Genomic DNA, 21,989 nt, shown 5'->3' with positions numbered 1-21,989 from the left:
GAAGCTGAACGCCTACAAACCTCTGTCCATTGATTTCAGTGGGAAATACGTTTCGATCAGACAGGGCGTTTTTTTTTCTCTCAGCTGTTTTGAAAAAACGGCATGTAAAAAAAGCACCCTGTAAAAAGTAGCATGTCACTTCTTGAGCTGTTTTTCATTGTTCCAATAGAAAAACCGCTCCTAAAATGCTTTAAAAAGCATTTGATGCTATAAAAACGACTGAATCAGAGGCTGTTTTCCCTTGAAGACCGCTCTGTATGTCATAGCTGTTTTTACTTTAGCGTGTGAACATGCCCTTAGAGGAATTTCGCCTTCAACTCTGTAACTGGATGACTCTTCTGCTCGGCTGCCTGTCTGAGTCCAGGTGGAAAATTGGCAGAGCTCCACGTTCCTGCTCTCTCGGCAGTGCACATTGCAGGGGTCGACCATTGGATTGTGCATTTCCTCAGTCACAAACTAGTTAATCCAGGGGAGTGGTCTCTGTCACGAGGACCCAATTTGCTTCAGGTGGAGTACGCTGGGCATCTATTTGCTGACGTCCAGGTTCAACCACAAGATTCCCCAATTTATATACTAGGCTCAGTATCCCAAAGCGTGCGCAGTTGTTGCATGTGTGTCCATGGGACAAGTTCAGCCTAATTTAGCTTTACTCCCCTCTGCCTCTTCTTCCCAAGTTCCACAGAAGGATCAAGGCTGAGGTATTTCCTTCCATCCCTGTGGCTCCAGATTGGCTGCGTAGTTGTTGAAATTGCGGCTCTGCTGGCCGACTTGCCCTGGCTGTTGCCTCTCCAGGCCGATCTGCTTTCCCAGGGACGAGACCTCTCCCACCCGAATTTACAGTTTCTTTGTTTAACGTGTGGCTGTTAAATCAGCAGTGCTAAAAGCATGGGGCTTGTTGGGTCGGGTGATCCACACACTGCTGAGGGCTAGAAAGCCTTCATCGGCTTGCATTTACCACTTCACTTGGAAAACATATTAGTGCTGGCGTGAGGACCTGCGTCTTCCGTCCTTAGTAGTTGTTGTTTTTTTTTGTTTTTTTTTCTGTCCAGGATTCTTTTGTTCCTCCAGGAAGGGTTGGATTGTGGTCTTGCCCATAGTGCTCTTAAGGGGATGATGTCTTCATTGTCCAGACTCAAAGGACCACTGGCTTTCAGTGTTGTGTGAACTTTCTTACAGGGGGTTGCTCATGCAGTGCCCCCTATCGGCCCAGACTCCTACTTGGTATCGTGCTTTGGTACTCTGTGCTGCAGTTGGCCCCATTTGAGCCTCTTCGAGAGATCTCATTTGTCTCCTCACCTGGAAAGCAGTGTTTCTCATGGTCGTGACCTCTTTCCAGAGGGTTTCTGAGCTGACTCCCATGTCTTGTTGCTCGTCAAATTTAACTCTCCATCAGGCAGTGCTGTACCGTTCTTTTAACTGTAACGAGGATAGAATTTTGCCGTATTTCTGCCATGCTTCAGTTGTAAGGAACACTCTTCACAATATGGATCATGTCCGCGCCTTGCGGGTCTACCTCTTGCACATTTTCTCTTTTCTCAGATATGACTCATTGTTCCAATGATAGAAGCGAGTAAAAGGGGCTTTGTCTTGAGTGCTCACCGTAAAATCCTTTTCTTGTGCAGTCTATTTGGAAACACAGTTCCCACCCCTTGTTTATACAGTTGATAAGGTTGTTCGCCGGACATGGTTTTTGATCTGGTTCTGATATTGTTTTTCGTCTTTTTATCTTGTGTTCTGCATCTCCTACTGCTTCTGTACAGACTGAATTAGCACAATTCCTGTAGGAGAGTCAACACCACTTCCTCTCATGCCTCAGTGGCAACCGTATATACCCACGGTCTGTGTCCCCCCTCCCCCCCCCCCCCCAATGGACTGGACAAAAGGATTATATGGTGAGTGCGCAAAAAAATAAATTCTCCCCCCCCCCCCCTCCTTCCGTAATAATTTCTTAAAATGGTATTATAATCGTGATATGCCATCAATGTCTATGACATACCGTCAGTCTGTTGGGTGTCCAATCTCTTTGATTTTCCTCCTATGCAGTACCACTCCTGATCCGGTGCTGTGTAGAAGCTGCAACATCGCCCCGTTAACTTACAGTAATATGCTGCAGAAAACTTGACACTGTAAGCCTATTGTAAAACTATTCCGCAAGGCAAGAAATAGAGATCTGTGGAATATTTTTTTTTTTTCCCCCTTGACATCTTTCGCAGGGTATTTTTTTTTTTTTTTGCAAATATGCCACGCAGATGGCGCCTTTTAAAAGTACTTTGTGTTAATGTCTCCACCCGTTATAATATATTTTCTGAGTTGTGTGTTTTTTTTTTCTATTAAGAACTATATTAAAGCTGGTGGAATTCTTCAGGAAGACATATCAGATGCATCGCTAATTGTGGGTGTTAAGAGACCACCAGAGGAGAAACTCCTTCCCAAAAAGACTTATGCTTTCTTTTCTCATACTATAAAGGCTCAAGAGGCAAATATGTCATTGTTGGATGAAATTCTGAAACAAGTAAGTATTACAATTTCTGTTCTGTACTATAAGACATAATATACAAGCTTATGTTTCTTTGTTTTTTTAAAGTGCCTGTGCCATGAGGGCTTCTTTATGTCCATAATGGATTGCACTAAAGCAGAGGTCTCAATCGGGTGGGTAAATGGGCCGCACAAAGATAAAATGTGAAGTTGACGGGCCGCATTACTTTTGAATTTGATACAATACAATATTATTGTTAATCAATTAGTTATTTGAACTACTAGAACAATACTACATTACTATGATACCGATTAGTCTTAAACTTACCGGAAATTTTCGCATTCGCTCAATTATGCTTATTTTAACAATTCAGTTTTCCAGTAAGAGTCGCTAAATGCAGTCTGGCTGCTCAGTTGGCAGAGTTTGGCAGACACGAGTGTCAATATTGGGCATCCCCTCTGTAGATACTGCCACGTTAGCTCCCCACGAGAGTGTGGGATAACTACAGGGGGGGTTGCACTACAGGGGACTGTCGGGCCACTGTTCACCTACCACCAATGTGTCGGCAGCGCAGGACAAGGACTGACGTCATGAAGGAGCGTTAGATATGCCAATATTTGGTACTGGGCACCACACATTGGCATATCTATGGGAAAAATGCAATTTTTCACTCTGCACATGAATGGAAAACACCTACGGGGTTAACATGCTCGCTAAAACGACATCTTATTGGAAAAAATGTAAATTTTTAATTTTCATGTCTAAATTCTAATCTATGAAACGCCTGCGGGGTCATAATGCTCACTACGCTCCTAGGCGAATTCCTTGTGGGGTGTAGTTTCCAAAATGGGGTCTTTTTTGGGGTGGTTCCTTTTTAATTTTGGCATCAAGACTTCTTCAAACCTGACATGGTGCCGAACATAATCTAATAAAAAGAAGGCCCCAAAATCCACTAGGTGTTCCTGGGGACTGTTTCAGTCCAGTATCACACTAGGGCCACGTGTGGAATATTTCTAAACTGCAGAATCTGGGCAATAAATATTGAGTTGACTTCTCTGGTAAACCCTTGTGTTACAGAAAAAAAATGAATTAAAAATGAATTTCTGCAAAAAGAATTGAATTTGTAAATTTCACCTCTACTTTGCTTTAATTCTTGTGAATTAAAAGGTTAAACTTTTCTAAATGCTGTTTTGAATACTTTGAGGGGTGCAGTTTTTAAAATGGGGTGATTTATGGGGGTTTCTAATACATAGGGCCCTAAAAGCCACTTCACAACTGAACTGGCCCCTGTAAAAATAGTGATTGAGAGAAATGAGATAATGAGCAATTTCTACTAAAGTTCTAAGCGTTGTAACGTTCTAGAGAAATAAAAGGATGTTCAAAAATTGATGCCAATCTAAAGTAGACATACGGGAAATGGTAATTAGCAGCTATTTTCTGTGGTATAACTGCCTGTCTTACAAGCAGATACATTTACATTTATAAAATTTGCTAATTTTTTGCAATTTTTTTTGGCCAAAATTTTGGTGTTTCTCACAATTAAATACTATGTTACTGGTAAAATTTGGTCGATACATTAAGTCCAATGTGTCATGAGAAAACAATCTCCTTAGATTTGCTTGGATAGGTGAAAGCATTCCAAAGTTACTACCACATAAAGTGACATGTCAGATTTGAAAAATAAGGCTGTCAGGAAGGTCAAAACAGGCTGCAGTGGGAAGGGGTTAAACATGTTTTATAGTTCATTTTCAATGTTTTTTTGCACTTTGGACTATTATTCACATGACTAAAATAACTTTGGGACTTGTATTCAAACTTTATGCATTGAAGCAAATCAATGTTAGTGTTTTTTTAAATGAGTTTTTTTCTTTTGAATTTTATTGACTGCCATTTATTTACCTCGTGAATAAATTCCCGAAGGTCTTAACAAATATTATACAAAAATGTGGTTGTCACAAGTGTGGTTTGTTTGTGGTAAACAAGTATTATGCCTATATTGACTACTGTGCAACTTTTGGCATTGGAGGGAAGGAGGGGGAGGGGGGAAGTGTTTTTGTGTTTTTTTTTTTAGATTTGTAATTGTGTATCTGGGGAGCTTGGAGCTGCACCATGTTGTTGGGTAACATCCCTGCTTGTGAACAAAATCGGAGCTCCCTGTGAGTGTTCCCTGTGTAGCATGCTCTTAGTATTTTTATTTATTATTCCTTTTTTATATAGCTTAGGCAATAGCTTTAGAGGTTTTTGTCAGGGGGAAAAAAACAACTTTTTAGAACTATATAAATTTAAGGGGAAAAAAAATAAACTATGTAGCACTATAGTTTAAGGGAACCCGCCCCCCCCATAATCTGTTACATGCTGATGTAGAATCCCTATTCTTATTTATAGTATATGAGCCCGGCAGCCATGTTTTGATCAATGACTTCCCTAAAAGGAGGTTTTCCTGCTTTCATTGCTTAGTTTTGTATGAAAGAGCGGCTTCAGCATGACTCCCCATACATGGAGAGGCACTACTATCTTTGCCTATATAATTTTGTAGCATTTACTACCCCATCATCCAGCATGGTGATCGCCACAGTACATTAAAGCCTAACCATAGAGACAATAGTCCATGGGAGAGCAAGTTCCGACAGACAATTGTCATGAAATGGTACTCGGCTATTAGTTCATATCTATATTAAAATGCAAAGTGGGAAAGGCTATCCCGGTACATCCAGGTAGGAAGGAGTTGACTATAATATGGATAAAAAATTTGTAAAGAAATAGAATTTTGCCCACCTTTGCACACACTTCGAGCTTGTCTCCTAGGCTTCCCTGTACCGTACAAAAGTACTTTCTTTTGAATAGGAGCCGTATAGCGAGGTTCCCCTGGCTTTGCATGTTTGCTAATTATGCATTTTTTATTCAAAGAAAATTCGACTCATTGATTATGAAAAAATGATGGATCATAGGGGAATGCGAGTTGTGGCCTTTGGGCAATGGGCTGGTGTGGCAGGTACATATCTTATATTCATAGACGCTAATTGTTATTACTTCGGTATATAAATCATGCACCTTACAAAGAGGCACTCTTTTATAGTCATAGAAATATGAATCCATGGACATATTAACAAAAGAAGAAACCTATGTATGCAAAGAAAGAAAATTTAAATGGAATAAAAATCGCATACTTATATACTATATACATAGTTAAAATTCCACTCTTGAAAAGCTGCGGCCGTGTGTAAACAATATGGCTGCAGTGGCATTTTATTCTAGTTCTGTAACCTCTATGCAGTCATGTGTTCACCTTTTCCCTATGTTCTGATGCCATACATTCATCTGTGAATGACAGACCTTGTGCGCCCATGCATGTACGCAATCGGCATAGGGAAAAGAGGTGGTCAGGTGACCATATTGATTTGATATTACAAGAATGGACTACCAACAATCATTAAAAAAAACTACATGTTTAATCTATTTATGCAGGAATGATCAACATGTTGCATGGGTTGGGCCTGAGATTTCTGGCATTGGGACACCACACTCCTTTCATGGTAAGATGTTCTTGTGTAAAATGTACGTGTATAATTGCGGTTAACAGGCTATTTGAACATCGAAATACAATTTTATACCAATTAACAAAATATTGTTAGCTATTTTTTGGCTTCTCAAGTGGTTCAGCCTTTGTTGCAGTTCTTCCATTGTGTCTTTCTGCTGTGTTCTAATCCGGGAAATGTGTTTGCAGCACATAGGTATGGCCCATAACTACCGGAACAGCAGCCAGGCTGTCCAGGCGGTGCGGGATGCAGGATATGAAATATCTCTTGGCTTGATACCAAAATCTATTGGACCCTTGACCTTTGTGTTTACTGGGACAGGCAATGTTTCAAAGGTAAGAGGTTTTTGGCCGCATAATGACTCCCTTGATCTTTTATACGGCTTTAGTTACGCAATGTATAGAATGTAGATTCCTTTCCAATCACTTGGTAATCTGCCTAAATGTCTAGATTCCGCAGCCACCATTATTCGAGCAGACTTGCCTGTATTTCACTGCAGAACTTTAGCCCCGATGCAGCAAATACTGAAGAATTTTTCATAAATCGATTCTCTTTTGTACATTTAGGGAGCGCAGGAAGTGTTTAATGAATTGCCCTGTGAGTTTGTTGAACCTCATGAGCTGCAAGAAGTTTCCAAGACTGGAGGTAATACACATTTCTTGGCAGATTTTTGTCACAACGGCCTAATGTGTTGACATTTTAATCTTTCTTGTAGATCTCAGCAAAGTCTATGGTACTGTATTAAGTCGTCATCACCACCTTGTAAGGAAAACTGATGGTGTCTATGACCCAGCAGAATATGACAAGAATCCAGAACTTTATACATCGAGGTTTAAAAGTGATGTAAGTTTGTGTGTATCTATCACTATACGTATCTCCATACATATCGCTACCTATCCGTATCGCTCTCTCGCTACCTATCCGCATCGCTCTCTCGCTACCTATCCGCATCGCTCTCTCGCTACCTATCCGCATCGCTCTCTCGCTACCTATCCTCATCGCTCTCTCGCTACCTATCCGTATCGCTCTCTCACTTATAACTCTTGTTGGTTGCCCAATCCATATGACATGGCAACCTTTCTAATTGTATTTCCTACTTGTGTTTTTCCAAATAGATTGCGCCTTACACAACTTGCTTGATTAATGGAATATATTGGGATCCACATACTCCCCGTTTGCTCAACAGACAGGATGCTCAGAGGCTGCTAGCACCTGTTAAATCTTCTGCAGTTGTTACAGAGGGATGTCCGGTACTACCACACAAGTAGGCACTCCCCGTTTCTGATCAAAGAAAATCATGTGTACATCTCCAATATTTTATTTTCGAGAAATTTAATAGGTTTTATGCATTTGTGTTAATGTTCTGTAGAGGATGCAACAATTTTGGAGAGTTTTTCACAATTCCCATTGAATCGTTCGTGCATGGCATATGTGTCTTTCTCTACACAAATTTAGTCGTGTAAAAAAATAAATAAATAACTCATGCCAATTCTTGGGGCTTTTTACGTGTCCTGTATTCCATTAAATTCAACGGGAGGCAAAAAAAAATACAAATCAAAATAAACATATTCATTGAAAAGCAGCTTAAAAAAACCCGAATGTTTTTGATGTGTATTACGTGTGGTGTTTTTTTGGTTTTTTTTTGTCTCCAAATTAGGCTGTGTGAACATAGCTTAGACTGAAATGTTACAGATTGTGTTGGTGATTGATTTTACGCGTAGACAGTGAATTTAGTGAGAAATCAAATGTGTTAAATTAAAAGGCAGGATTTCCTTTAGGCTGGGTTCACACGAGCATGTTATGTCCGTAATGGACGGAATGTATTTCGGCCGCAAGTCCCGGACCGAACACAGTGCAGGGAGCCGGGCTCCTAGCATCATAGTTATGTACGATGCTAGGAGTCCCTGCCTCTCTGCAGGACAACTGTCCCGTACTGTAATCATGTTTTCAGTACGGGACAGTAGTTCCACGGAGAGGCAGGGACTCCTAGCATCGTACATAACTATGATGCTAGGAGCCCGGCTCCCTGCAGTGTGTTCGGTCCGGGACTTGCGGCCGAAATACGTTCCGTCCATTACGGACATAACATGCTCGTGTGAACCCAGCCTGAGAAATAATTTTAGTTCGCTTTAAACTAATAAGCCAGTGACACATATTTGTATTCATAGTTTAAAGTTAAAGCTAATCTTCACTTAAGTGAAAGGTTTATGAATAAAACATAGCTTTGTGTGTGCCTAGTATATGGTTGTGTTTGATTTATTTCTGTGGTTTGTCGTCGCTCCCCCCTTTGACAGCTATTCTACTAGTTTCTGTATAAACTATCATGTCAGGTTTATAGTTACTACCTCAATCTCTTATAATAATGGTAGCCCCTATCCCCTTTTGATGAGATCACAGACCAGCAGCCTAGTCTATAAGTGGTAGGGGTGTCATGTGGTGTAGCTTTACTTCGATGTCAGGTTACATGTCGTGTATATTTTGATTTCTCCAGACTCCTAGCTATTGGTGACATCTCTGCGGACACCGGGGGATCCATAGAGTTTATGACTGAATGTACAACGATTGATACGCCATTTTGCATGTATGATGCGAACCAGCATATCATTCATGACAGGTGATATTTCACTCTTAATTTTGACATATGGAACAAATAAAATGTTCAATTCTATTTGGAATAAGAGGAGTAACTTGGGTACTGCTTTCTAGTGTTGAAGGAAATGGAATTCTGATGTGCTCGATTGATAATTTGCCTGCACAGCTTCCCATTGAAGCGACGGAGTACTTTGGAGACATGTTGTTCCCATACCTTGAGGAGATGGTAAGTGCATAAGGGATTTCATCTGATGTCTTTAAAAATTGACCCATTAGAAAAAAAACTATAAAGACGACAGTAAAAATAGAATGTTAAAGACCCCGCTTTGCAAAGGCTTGGCAGTCTCAGACACGGTCCAGAAAATTTAGTTTCTCAGGCCAAGACAGGACGTTTGATTCTGTGCATCCTTGTAGGAGACATTATGCTGAGGAACATCTCTTTGTGAAGCTGTAGACGCTTTACCTGTACAGTGAAAAATATTTTAGGTTTGTTAATGATTCCTGAATAACATTGTCTGTTTCTTGAGAAGCTATAGTTCTTTTAGATGAATCCTGTGTTGTATTCCTTGTGATGTATTAACCCCATTAGGACAACGCCTGTTTTGGCTTTGTGGGCAGACTATTTTTTCAAATCTGACTTGTCGCTTTATGTGGTAATAACCTTGGAATGCTTTTTACCTATCCAACCGATTCTGAGATTGGTTTCTCATGACATATTGTACTTTGTTAGTGAAAAAATGTGGTGGATTTAATTTCAATATTTATTTGTGGGAAAAACTCCAGATTTTAGAGAAAATTTGCAAAAATTCGAGTTTTTAGAAATTTTTATGTATCTACTTGTAAAACAGATGGTAATACCACACAAAATACTTAGTAGTTAACATTTCCCATGTCTACTTTATGTTGGCATCGTTTCTTTCACGTCCGTTTTTTTCTTTTTTTTCCCCCCTCACATTTTCAAGAAAATTTTAAAAGCCTAATTTTTTTCAGGAACCAGTTCAGTTGTGTAGTGGCTTTGAGCGCCTTATATATGAGAAAGCATATTAAAACAGAATTCCGAAAGTATTTTAACCTTTTAGGCGTCTCACAGGAATTAACGCAAAGTAGAGTTGAAATTGACTAATTACATTTCTTTTGCCGAAATTCATTTGTAACAATTATTTTTTTTTTATATGGAATACCGAAGGTTTTACCAGAGAAACGCAACTCCGTATTTATTGCCAAGATTCTGCAGTTTTTAGAAAATATCCCACATGTGGCCCTAGTGCGCTAATGGACTGAAACACCGGCCTCCGAAGCAAAGGAGAACCTATTGGATTTTGGGGCCTCCTTTTTTTAGGAATATATTTAAGGCACCATGTCCGGTTCGAAGAAGTCTAGTGGTGCCTCAACAGTTGAAACCCCCAAAAGTGTCCCCATTTTGGAAACTACACTCCTCAAGGAGTTTTAGTAGTAGTATAGTAAGCATTTTGACACAACGTTTTTTTTGCTGAATTTAGTGGAATTAGTCTGTGAAGATGAAAATCTACTTTTTTTTTTTTTCTGACAAAACATAGAATTTTCTAAATTTTGCAAGGAATAAAGGAGAATAAGCACCCCAACATTTGTAAAGCGATTTCTCCCGATTACGGCAATACCCCATATGTGGTCATAAACTGATGTTTGGACCCACAGCAGGGCTCAGAAGGGAAAGAGCGCCTTTTGGATTCTGGAGCGCAGATTTTCCTGGAATGGTTTTCGGTGCCATGTCTCGTTTGCAACTAAAACCCTTAAGGAATTTTTGTAGGGGTATAGTTAGCGTTTTGACCCCACAGGTTTTTCTGTAGAATTTAGTGGAATTAGGCTGTGCAAATTAATATCCACATTTTTGTCCACTAAAATGTAGAATTTTTTTTAATTTTTCACAAGGGATAAAAGAGAAAAAGCAGCCCAACGTCTGTAAAGCAATTTCTTTTTTTCAGACTTTTTTGATTTTGTGTGTGCACATACCCTTAATGCTAGATCAATAAAACTTTATGTAAAGGGTTCTCCTTTTAGAAGTCCTGATGGCTACAATCTACTTCATCTTGTCCTCGGTCGATCTTTTCCTGTTATTCAGTAATAACATGTTGCTGCATTTCCTTCCAGCCCTAGAACTACAGCGTGTACCATGTCTGGAAGTTGTTCTATTAACTATCCCACTTCATCGTACATTTTCAAACCCCAAAGTGTAAAAACCAAGTAATAGTTGTGAAACGTTTTTAAAGCAGATCTGTCATCAGACTGTACTTTATGTAAGGGCAGAATTGTATAAGGATATGTCCCTCACTTATTAGCCAAAACAGCACAAAATATAGTTCCATTTGGCTATAGGAGCCATTCAGGAATACCCTCAGTAATGTAGTGTACGCTGTTACACAGCAGCCAGCCATCAATCATTGTCGAGGGGGAGAGGCGGGGGACTCCTCCCTTCGTTAATAACTAGGAGACAGTGTATTCTTTGAACGCTCCTATTAGCCAAATGGCACAATCCTACTTTTATTTTATTTATTTTTTGTGTGCTTTTGTCTAATAGGGTGGACCTGTCCCCTTGCTACGCTGCCCTTACATAGGGCAGCATAATCTGTTGACTGATATGCTTTAAACGGAATAAGAACTAAATTGCTTAAAAGTTAGATGTACAGTAAAAATGCATTTACAGGATCATAATTAGAGAAAAATATGTAAAAGATGGCAGTGTACCTCCTCGAAGGCCGCTCAAAATAAAATGCTTATCTAAAACCTGGAACTTGCATTTTGTTCTGTTTCGTTTTATGTCTGAGAAATTTTCATGCAGTTGTGGATCTGTGCTGGACTGGCATAATTTCTATCCTATCACGTGTTCGACTAGAGGAATTTTATTCTATTAATTTAGAGGAAGAGTGAATTTCACCTTGAATTACTCAAATTGTATCTCTACACATTTAGGACATGCTCATAGTGCAGTTTTGATGACATTCTCTGCTTTGAAACTGACCTGAAACCAGGCTAAATAATGTATATATGTTTTTGTTTTTTCTCATCTTCAGCTGATGTCTGATGCTGCAAAACCTATTGATCAGGAACGCTTTTCTCCTCTTGTACGAGATGTAAGTCTTTTGTACGTTCCTATCCGTTTAATCTGTTAGAATACTTTACTTTTGACGAAGCATTAATATATTATTTTTTCTATTTTATAAACCAGGCAGTGATTGCAAGTAACGGGTCACTAACTCCTAAATACAAATACATACAGAAGCTCCGGGAGAGCAGGTAAAAGGGATTACTTTTCACTGATGAGTTATCATTCTTTATAACATGACTTACACACAAAATATAGAAGAAATCTTCTGATAATCTTCTATTGACTATTTCACAGAATATACAGTCTGCTGTAACTTGCATGGTACTATCTACTGGAGATAAATGCATTAGTTAGGTTAAGGCCACACTGAGCAGCCCTGACCTGGCCACGATACGGCCAACCACCGTGCTAAAGCCATGTTCGGCGCACCTGTAAATGGCGTTATATTAACAAATACACCCTTTATGGGTGCACTATTTCACAGGTAAAGGGCCGTTTTACCCGCAACAACACACGGCCATTAACAGGCAGTCTAACAGCTGCGCCGCCTGAGCGATTGTTAACTGCATCACAGCCGGATCAGTGCCGCTCTCTGTGGCCTTGGGGAAAGCGTTTCGTGTACTGCTGGAGCTTCGCTGCTGGAGACTGGTTCTCTTTAAACAAATAGCAGAGGCTGTGATTCTAAATATTGGCCCTGTAAATCTCCGGATATAACCGTGAGGTATATATGACTGATGATGGCAGGGTTTATTTTGTGTGCGCTCTGCACATGCCCAGTTGTATTTTTGAGCCTATGGACTGTATTGGCTGTCAGTAATGTGGTCTCTATGGCCACATGAATGTGCTTTTGCGGCCACAATTTATCCGCATTTTTGCAGATTAATTGCGGACCCTTCATTTCTATGGCCCCGTGAATCTGTGCTGCTGCCGCAAATCCGGATCACAAAGACCTCAGGACATGTCCATTTTATGGTGCGGATTTACGGGTTCACTAATACTGGTCAATTGTTGATCCATGAGTCCTGGTGACACACAGATGCACAACAAAGATTTTTTTGCGGTCTGATGGACCCATGGTTTTGTGGGCTGCAAAACACGTGTGTGTGTTCTGTGCATATGTATAGTTATATAATACCCGTGCACAGATAGATGGTTTCTTACTTGAATCACAGTTCTAATACAGGTGTGCGCGTGCGTGCGCCCGGCCTGTGTGACTTTATATCTGCTCTCATTGTACAGCCTCACAACCATTTGGCTGCAGTTAGTCACATGACATATAATTGGGTGTAGCTTATTTCAGACTTCTAAGTCTAAACTCTGGTGTTTCTGGACAATCCATTTACAGGAAAACCAATTATTTTATCACACAGAATACCAGTCAGTCTAACATCACATTTAATGGTCTGTCCAGAGAAACCATAAAAACTAGCAACAAAAAACAGGTGATGGGCTCACTTAGGCTGCGTTCACACGACCTATTTTCAGACGTAAACGAGGCGTATTATGCCTCGTTTTACGCCTGAAAATAGGGCTACAATACGTCGGCACACATCTGCCCATTCATTTGAATGGGTTTGCCGACGTATTGTGCAGACGACCTGTAATTTACGCGTCGTCGTTTGACAGCTGTCAAACGACGACGCGTAAATTGACTGCCTCGGCAAAGAAGTGCAGTGCACTTCTTTGCAACGTAATTTGAGCCGTTCTTCATTGAAATCAATGAAGAGCAGCTCAAGATTACAGGCGTCAAAGACGCCTCGCATAATACGAGGAGCTGCTTTTACGACTGAAACGAGGCAGCTGTTTTCTCCTGAAAACAGTCTGTCATTTCAGCCGTAAATGACAGCTAGCGTGTGAACATACCCTAAAAGCAGATTCTTTTATCATACTATGCTGCCCATTGAACGGCAGAATAGTATGGAGACGGGTTCACTGCACTATTAGGCCAAACAGATATAAAAAAAATATTGTTCCGGGTGACTAATCTAACCTAGCAAACCATACAACAGACTCCTACTCATGAGTCTGCTGTATTGATGTGGGGAGCCGTTCCTCCACCAGTGAGTGACTGACCAGCTGCTGTGTATCTGGTTGTGTAGGGGTCGGAGGCGATGGAGGCAAAGGGGAATTGCTCCTCTCAGCAGTACAGCGGACTCCTAACTAGAAGTCCTCCTAATTCTTTGTTAGCTGCAGTTAGCCAAAATGGCACTATTTTGTTTTTTTTGTTTTTTTGTGTGTGTTCTGTTTGTGCTGATGGTGCAGCAGATGTCTCCATACTTTACTGCCCTTAAACGATACAGGATAGTATGGTGACCGTTCCAATGTAAATCTATCATATAGTGCCTAATAATTCTATTTATTTAGCCACCCTCTAATGTGCGAAGTACAGGTAGTTCCACATTACATATGTGACACTGTTATATAGGATTTGTACACAAATTGGTGTAAAGGCTTAGATGAGACTAAGTGTGACGTAACTCCAGCTTGCACCACCTTAGTCAATATGATGTGGTGATATATTTAATCCGAGAATTCCGTTTCAGCAAAGCTTTGATTGCTTTACTTTGGTTACTATTCTGATATTCACTTTGTGCTGCAGTAGTGTGACACGTGGCAAAAGCCCACGTGGTTTTACAGCTAATTTTTGCCGTTTTGTTATGCACCTGTACATGTGAAGCCCATGATTTCCATGTGCGGCACACTTCAGCAGCATGGCCGTTGCATATATGGGCAACCTGATCGACAATTCTACCTTATGTATGAAGTATAACTAAATTATATTTTATTGGCAGAGAGTACGCCCAGTTAATGACCGTGGGATCAAAGAAGAGGATTCTGGTGCTTGGATCTGGTTATGTTTCAGAACCTGTCATAAGTTACCTTACAAGAGATCCTAATGTTGAAATTACTGCAGGTAATCATGCGTATTGTCCACTTTTGAGGTCATGTTCTAGTCCTACTGATCTGTGTAAAATGGTGCTCAAAAGGTGGAAATACCATTTATAATATTATCATTTTACATATACAGTAAATATAATCTATATAACAAGTTGATTAACTATGCCAAACCAATGCTTTACATATCTTTTACAGAGTTGCAGCCTGTATTATAACCCAGAGCACCATGGGCATCAGGTCATTCTTAATTTCTTCTGTAATTGCTTTGCAGTGGAATTGAGCACCTGCTGCTATATTCCTCCAGAGATTGCAGTTGATCGCTGGGGGACACCATGTTATCCGCTTATTTTCAGGAGACCCTTTTAACAAAAGATTGTCAAAAGCAATTACAAGCCCCAAGTGTTTTCCAATTTTAGACATTTTTGGCATATTTCCAGGCAATGCCATAAGGTCTTGGTTCCTCACCTATCGGGAGTTCGGCAAGTTTTTTGCCACCTTATACTAGAGGAGACCAAACCGAAAGGTGGCCTCTTCCGTTGAGGTTAAAAAAAGCTGTCCAGATTTTACTGAATGTTCAAAGGTGAACTTAAGCCTTAAAGAGGCTCTGTCAACACATTATAAGTGGCATATATTGTACATGATGTGATCGGCGCTGTAATGTAGATTACAGCAGTGTTTTTTATTTCGTTTTTGACGAGTTATGACCTATATTCGCTTTATGCTAATGAGTTTCTCAATGGACAACTGGGCGTGTTTTACTATATGACCAAGTGGGCGTTGTGGAGAGAAGTGTATGACTCTGACCAATCAGTGACTAATCAGCGTCATACACTTCTCCCCATTCATTTACTCTGCAGATAGCGATATAGCTATGTCACTAATTGCAGTCTCATAAACACACTATAACGCTACTCATGTGTCATGACAATGAATATACATTACCTCCAGCCAGGACGTGATGTCTATTCAGAATCCTGACCACTTCTGTAGCGTCTGTGTGATGCACAGCACAGCGAAATCTCGCTGTGAATGAAAGTTTACAGCGTAATCTCACGAGACTACGCCTGCTATGCTGTAACTCACAGACGCTACAGAAGTGGTCAGGATTCTGAATACACATCACGTCCTGGCTGGAGGTAATGTATATTCATTGTCATGACACATGAGTAGCGTTATAGTGTGTTTATGTGACTTCAAATAGCGATATAGCTATATCGCTATCTGCAGAGTAAATAAATGGAGAGAAGAGTATGACGCTGATTGGTCAGCGTCATACACTCCTCTGTACAACGCCCACTTGTTCATATAGTAAAACACGCCCAGTTGTCCATTGAAAAACTCATTAGCATAAAGCTAATATAGGTCATAATTCCGTAAAAAATGATCGTTTTTCTAAATAAAAAACCACTCACGGCCTTGAGGACAAAACTATTATTTTTTTTTTCCTCTTTGCATCCTGGCACTCAAAAAGCTACATTAAACAAAAAATAAAGATTGTACTTTTATGTAGGTGCTATGTTTTACTTTAATTTTTTTGGGTACATTTACATGATCGTTTCATTTTATATAATTTTTTATTACCGCATACACCAATCCTAAATGACGCTATAATTTTGATGTGCTGGTTATTACGGTCGTGGCTACACCAAATGTGTGTATTTCGTGTTCTGGGACTTCTATTTTCTAAAGTTTATGAATTGTAAAAAAAAAAAGTGCATTTGTGTGTATTTTGGATTTATTATTTTTTTTTGTTTAATCCCATAGGAGGATTTTTTAACTTTAATGTACTGGCATATTTTTACATGGCCGTACATTAGCCGGTGTACTGATAGTACACAGGCAGTTGTTAGGGCATACCTAAATGGACCCTGGGCTGTCTATCCATATGTAAGGTTTTTCCCTGGAATCCTTGTGACTCTATCAAAGGGGGGGTCCCCCCTTGAATGCTACGGTCCGCTTTGATTGCGGCGTTAAAGTGGTTGACGGTGGATGTCAGTTTCCTGCACTAACGAGCGGTCGCTGTCTGGCCATTTAACCACTTAGATACCCTTAGGTTGCTATTGACATTGGCATGTTCACACGCTAAACTAAAAACGGCTGTAAAATATTGAGCGGTTTTTAGAGAAAAACGCCTCTGAAAAACGCCTTAAACTCCAAAAAAAAAACCTTCATTTTCAGCTTGAAACACCTTGAAATCATAGTGTCAATTGATGATCAGCTCCAAAAAACGCCTCAAGAAGGGACATGCTACTACATTTTATGAGGCGTTTTTTAATTCAGCAGCGTGAAAATAAGCCTCATGTGAACAACAGTGTATTTCACATTGAAATCAATGGGAAACTGAAACCGGCTTATTTCAAGTGTATTTTGGAGTGTAAAACTAGGGTTTTCTGCTCTCAAATCAGCCTGAAAGTAAGCCGTGTAAACATAACCTCGGGTCTGCCTTCTTTCTGCCTCTGTTAAAAAATCTGTCACCGAATTATAAGTGCCCTATCTCCTACATAATCTGATCGGCGCTGTAATGTAGATAACAGTGGTTTTTATTTGGAAAAACGATAATTTTTGAGCAAGTTATGAGCAATTTTAGATTTATTCTAATTAGTTCTTAATAGACAACTGGGCGTGTTTTTACTTTTTACCAACTGGGCGTTGTGAAGAGAAGTGTATGACGCTGATCAATTGGTGACCAATCGGCGTCATACACTTCTCATTGGTCCAGCCCAGCTTCTTTCACAGCACAATCACGCTGTGCACGATCACTCTGTGCAGTGATAGAAGGTAATTAGCATTAATCTCAAATTGCTGATAACTTGCTCAAAAATTATCGTTTTTCAAAATAAAAATCACTGCTGTTCTCTACATTACAGCGCCGATCAGATTATGTAGGAGATACTTATAATCTCGTGACAGAGCCTCTTTAAAGGGAAAGTGTCGCAAATGAAACTTTTTTTTTTTTTTTATTTGTTTAAAGCAAGTTACTTATTTCTATTATATTAAGTATTTTGCTTAATTTTTTTATTTTTATTTTTTCTTCCACATGGTGGAAAGTATTAAAAATTAAATAATTTGACATGTTTTCCTATGTTGGCCACCAGAGGGAGCACTTCCCAGAATTACAGCAAGGTGAATAAGGCAAAGCAACCTGACTCACAGCTGCCGTAAATGTGGGAGGGAATCTCACCCCCCCCCCCCTCCTACAAGCCAGGAAAATGTGTCTTCAAATTGCTAAGCAGTGTCCGGCTGCCATTTTGGGAGTGATTGTACAGCTGGCAGAAGCTATGACGCACCAAAAGGCTAAGGGTCTGTTCACACGCTTACTAAACAAAGGGAAAACGGCTCCTGATTTTCAGCCATTTTTTAATCAAATTGTGTTTTTGGCCGTGTTTTTTCAACCATTTTTGTAGCAGTTTTTCTATAGGGTCAATGAAAAACTGCTCCAAAAACGTCCCAAGAAGTGACATGCACTTATTTTTGGCGGGCATCTTTTTAGGTGCAGTTTTTGGAAAACGGCCGCGTAAAAACCGCCCTGTCGGAACAGAACGCCGTATTTCCCATTGAAACCAATGGACAGATGTTTGTAGGCGTTCTGCTTCTGATTTTTCAGCCGTTTTTCGGGACGTTTGCGGCCCGAAAAACGGCTGAAAACACTGCGTGTGAACATACCATTAGAATAATGACAGTGAAGTGAATGACTTTTCAGTTGACCGGTTCACATGGTGTGTATTTGACATTTTTTTTCTTTTTTTTGCGCATTTTAAGTGCCAAAAAACGCAGAAAAAACGCCTGAATACGCTTTTTATTTACATAATTGGTAAAGTGCACGGTTAGTACATACAACGCACATTTTTACACTTTTTTTTTTAAAAAACGCGTTGTGTAAATAAAGAGATGTCGAGTCAATTGCCACACACACACACACACACACACACACACACACACCCCACTCTGCTACACACACAGACACACACACACACACACACCCCACTCTGCTACACACACACACACACCCCACTCTGCTACACACACACACACCCCACTCTGCTACACACACACACCCCACTCTGCTACACACACACACACACCCCACTCTGCTACACACACACACACACACCCCCCACTCTGCTACACACACACACACCCCACTCTGCTACACACACACACCACTCTGCTACACACACGGGTGTGGGGGTTTCGAGGGGGAGTCACGAGAGGGGGGGGGGGTCTGAGAGAGCGAGGGACAGACCGAGACACACAAATGTTCAATAGTATCGGTGTCCTTGGGACACAGATACTATTGAATGTGGCATCTCTACCGCGGCACGGGCGCCCTCATGCCCGATGTCTTGGCTATGGCTGCTACAAGCGGCAGCGACGCCACTGAAAGAATCCACTTGGCGGAAAGGCAGCTGCTGAGTCGCCGGGTGCCGGCCCTTCTGAAACCCAAGCAGAGGAAGGGAGCCAGCGCAGCGCCTCTTCCACCTGCTAGAGTGATATGCCCTGTGCAATAGCACAGGTCGCACACCCCTAAGGCCGGCCCTGGTCATGGCGATGCGTCCCTCAGTTGCTGTGCAGTCCAGCCTCCTGGGATGATGCTGCAGCCCATGTGACCACTTTAGCCTGGGATTGGCTGTTGCAGTCATATGGGATGAAACGTCATCCCAGGAGGCCTGGAAGAACAGAAGAAAGTGTTATGACAACGCCCGGGTGGTAAGTATAAGTTGCAACACTTGGCTATTTGTTGCAGGTTTTACATCCCAATTAAATTCAATGGAGTAAGCCCGCAACAGAAAAGCAACAAAAGCACAGCATAAATTGACATGCTGCGAATATAAAATCCGCACTGCAGGTCAATTCTTGAACTCCGTGTGGGCATGAGATTTTCAAAATCTCATCCACCTTGCTACTACTGTAAATGCTGTGGAATTTTCGCATAAAATTCCTTTGCAGAAATTCTGCAGTGTTTGTGCTATGTGGGAACACGGCCTTAGGTCTTCATGACAACACTACTCACAGAAGTCATATCTTCTCAGCATGGAAAGTTCTCCTCTTTATGCACACCAAAAGGACCTCCTATAGGTAGGTATGTTTCTAATTGTCAAGCATGCTGACTTGTCTGTGTCCGTATCTCCAATAGAGTACAATGGGGTGTGTGTGTGTGTGTGTATGTATGTATATATATATATATATATATATATATATATATATTTTAGAAACTTTTATTTTTTTACACATGCATCTAATTGACCAAAGTGCGTGTGGGTCTCTTGCTTATGAAACCCTTCCTAAATAAATCTGTCTAATATATGATAATTAGGCCATGCAAATCGCTGAAAATGGGATACAATCTACTCCAAATAGCAGAAAAAGGCCATAGTTATTTGATTTTAAGTGCAGGTTAAATAATTTACAACTTTTAACCTGCCCTTGTAGTAAGTTTGGCCTTTTTCTGTGAGTTTAATCATGCCATGCAATAAGATGAACTTGAATCCACTAAATCTATATATTTGGAAGTTGAAGTGGCTGAGTTAATATTTGTGTTCCTAGTGTCCATGATTAAAGACCAAGTGGATCATTTATCAAAGAAATATAACAACACAACCCCACTGGAGCTGGATGTCTTCAAGAGTGAAGAGAAATTGTCCTCGTTAGTGAAGAAACATCAACTTGTTGTAAGGTAACACTGGAAATTTTCACAATGTTGACAATATTTGTTTTCTGGGAAAGTGTTTGTGTTTTGTTTTGCAATTTCATTGTTGCAAATTTTAGCTTGTGTAATTGAGTGTTTTTCCATGTGTTCTTTTTCCAAATTTTTTATTTTTTTTGCAGGACAGGTTGTAGTTTTTATCATTTTGGAGTACGTATAATTGACAAACTTTTGTAATTTTTTTTCAGGGAGGCTTCTAAAAGCCTATTTAAAGAGACTCTGTCACCACATTATAAGTGCCCTATCTCCTACATAATCTGATCGACGCTGGAATGAAGATAACACCAGTGGTTTTTATTTTGAAAAACGATCATTTTTGAGCAAGTTATGAGCAATTTTAGATTTATGCTAATTAGTTTATTAAAGACCAACTAGGCGTGTTTTTACTTTTGACCAACTGGGTGTTGTAATGAAGTGTATGAGGCTGACCAATCAGTGACATACACTTCTCATTGTTCCAGCCCAGCATGATCCACAGCACAGTGTGATTGTGCAGTGAAGGAAGCTGGGCTTGGACAATGAGAAGTGCATGAAGCTGATTGGTCACTGATTGGTCAGCCTCATACACTTGATTACAACACCCACTTGGTCAAAAGTAAAAACACACCTAGTTGGTCTTTAAGAAACCAATTAGCATAAATCTAAAATTGCTCATAACTTGCTCAAAAGTGATCGTTTTTCAAAATAAAAACCACTGCTGTTATCTACATTATAGCGCCGATCAGATTATGTAGGAGATAGGGCACTTATACTCTGGTGACAGAGCCTCTTTAAACCTTTTGTGAGGGTAATGCCAAGGGTCGCTAACAGTCGTCAAACTTTTGCTTAGTAGTGAGATAAATCTATAATTTCCCCCAAACTAACATTACAATATCTGTGTTCTTGTTACTTACTCTTGTATCTGTTTCACAATATTCAGTTTACTGCCTTATTCTGCGCATCCATTAGTGGCAAAGAAATGTATCAAGAATAAGGTGAACCTGGTAACTGCCAGTTACTTAACACCCTCCATGAAAGAACTCCAACAAAGGTATAACATGTTGCTGTTTTTTGTTTTTTTTTCTTCCTATGTTAGTACAGTTTGTTTCTTTTTGTTGTTTTTTTAAATAAATGAAACATTTGCAAATAAACACTTCCTCAGATGGTCCCATGCAGTGACATGGACTTGATATGTCTACATATGACTTTTCCAGCAGTTCTATATGGACCATCTCGGCAAAGAGTGCACCATAAAAACATGTTTTTAAAATTCCCTCATCTTGGCTAGAATGCATTTGTTTTGTCTCTTTTGAAGATGTTTCTCATGTTCTATTTTCCCTGCGTTGCCTACCTCACCAGTAGGTAAGTAGCATCACTAGAACAGCGCTTACTGCCTCATTTGTTCTAGCTTAGTAATCTGCTATTCATGGATGTTCTTCTCTGAACCATTAGTTTGTTTATCCATTCATGCTCCATATAGATACATTTAACAAGTTCTACTTTTTCCTTTATGGTCCTATTTATGCAGCACGTTCTGCTTGTGGCTTATTGCTACAATTTACAGAGTTTCAGGGTCTTCCATTAATCAGGTTTCCTTGATGCTGTTTAACTCCTGTGACAGCATGGAGTATTGAATTATTATGTATTTTGCTTTTACTGTATAAAAAGCTTTTCATTTTCACAAGCACAACCCTGGAACTCTGTGTATTATTATATTCTTTA

The 21,989-nt window shown here is 40.1% G+C and overlaps 1 protein-coding gene across 4 annotated transcripts in view; it reads left to right on the top strand.

Annotated features, from left to right (window-relative positions):
• AASS (aminoadipate-semialdehyde synthase) overlaps positions 1-21,989 on the top strand; it is a 63,095-nt gene that overhangs the window by 23,302 nt on the left and 17,804 nt on the right. For 3 of the 4 annotated variants that reach the window (XM_075857150.1, XM_075857152.1, XM_075857153.1), the window contains exons 3-16: positions 2,336-2,512; positions 5,384-5,468; positions 5,942-6,009; positions 6,201-6,347; positions 6,579-6,657; positions 6,728-6,855; positions 7,128-7,276; positions 8,504-8,626; positions 8,719-8,830; positions 11,652-11,711; positions 11,807-11,874; positions 14,479-14,600; positions 20,129-20,258; positions 21,208-21,318. In XM_075857150.1, coding sequence (XP_075713265.1) covers positions 2,336-2,512; positions 5,384-5,468; positions 5,942-6,009; positions 6,201-6,347; positions 6,579-6,657; positions 6,728-6,855; positions 7,128-7,276; positions 8,504-8,626; positions 8,719-8,830; positions 11,652-11,711; positions 11,807-11,874; positions 14,479-14,600; positions 20,129-20,258; positions 21,208-21,318 — 1,559 coding nt within the window. The remainder of the gene's footprint in view (positions 1-2,335; positions 2,513-5,383; positions 5,469-5,941; positions 6,010-6,200; positions 6,348-6,578; positions 6,658-6,727; positions 6,856-7,127; positions 7,277-8,503; positions 8,627-8,718; positions 8,831-11,651; positions 11,712-11,806; positions 11,875-14,478; positions 14,601-20,128; positions 20,259-21,207; positions 21,319-21,989) is intronic. The other variant, XM_075857154.1, reaches the window with a different exon arrangement.

Source organism: Rhinoderma darwinii, chromosome 3, assembly GCF_050947455.1.
Source record: "Rhinoderma darwinii isolate aRhiDar2 chromosome 3, aRhiDar2.hap1, whole genome shotgun sequence".
Lineage (NCBI taxonomy): Eukaryota > Metazoa > Chordata > Amphibia > Anura > Rhinodermatidae > Rhinoderma > Rhinoderma darwinii.
Note: the sequence above shows the minus strand (reverse complement) of the source record. Positions and strands in the feature narration are given on the sequence as shown.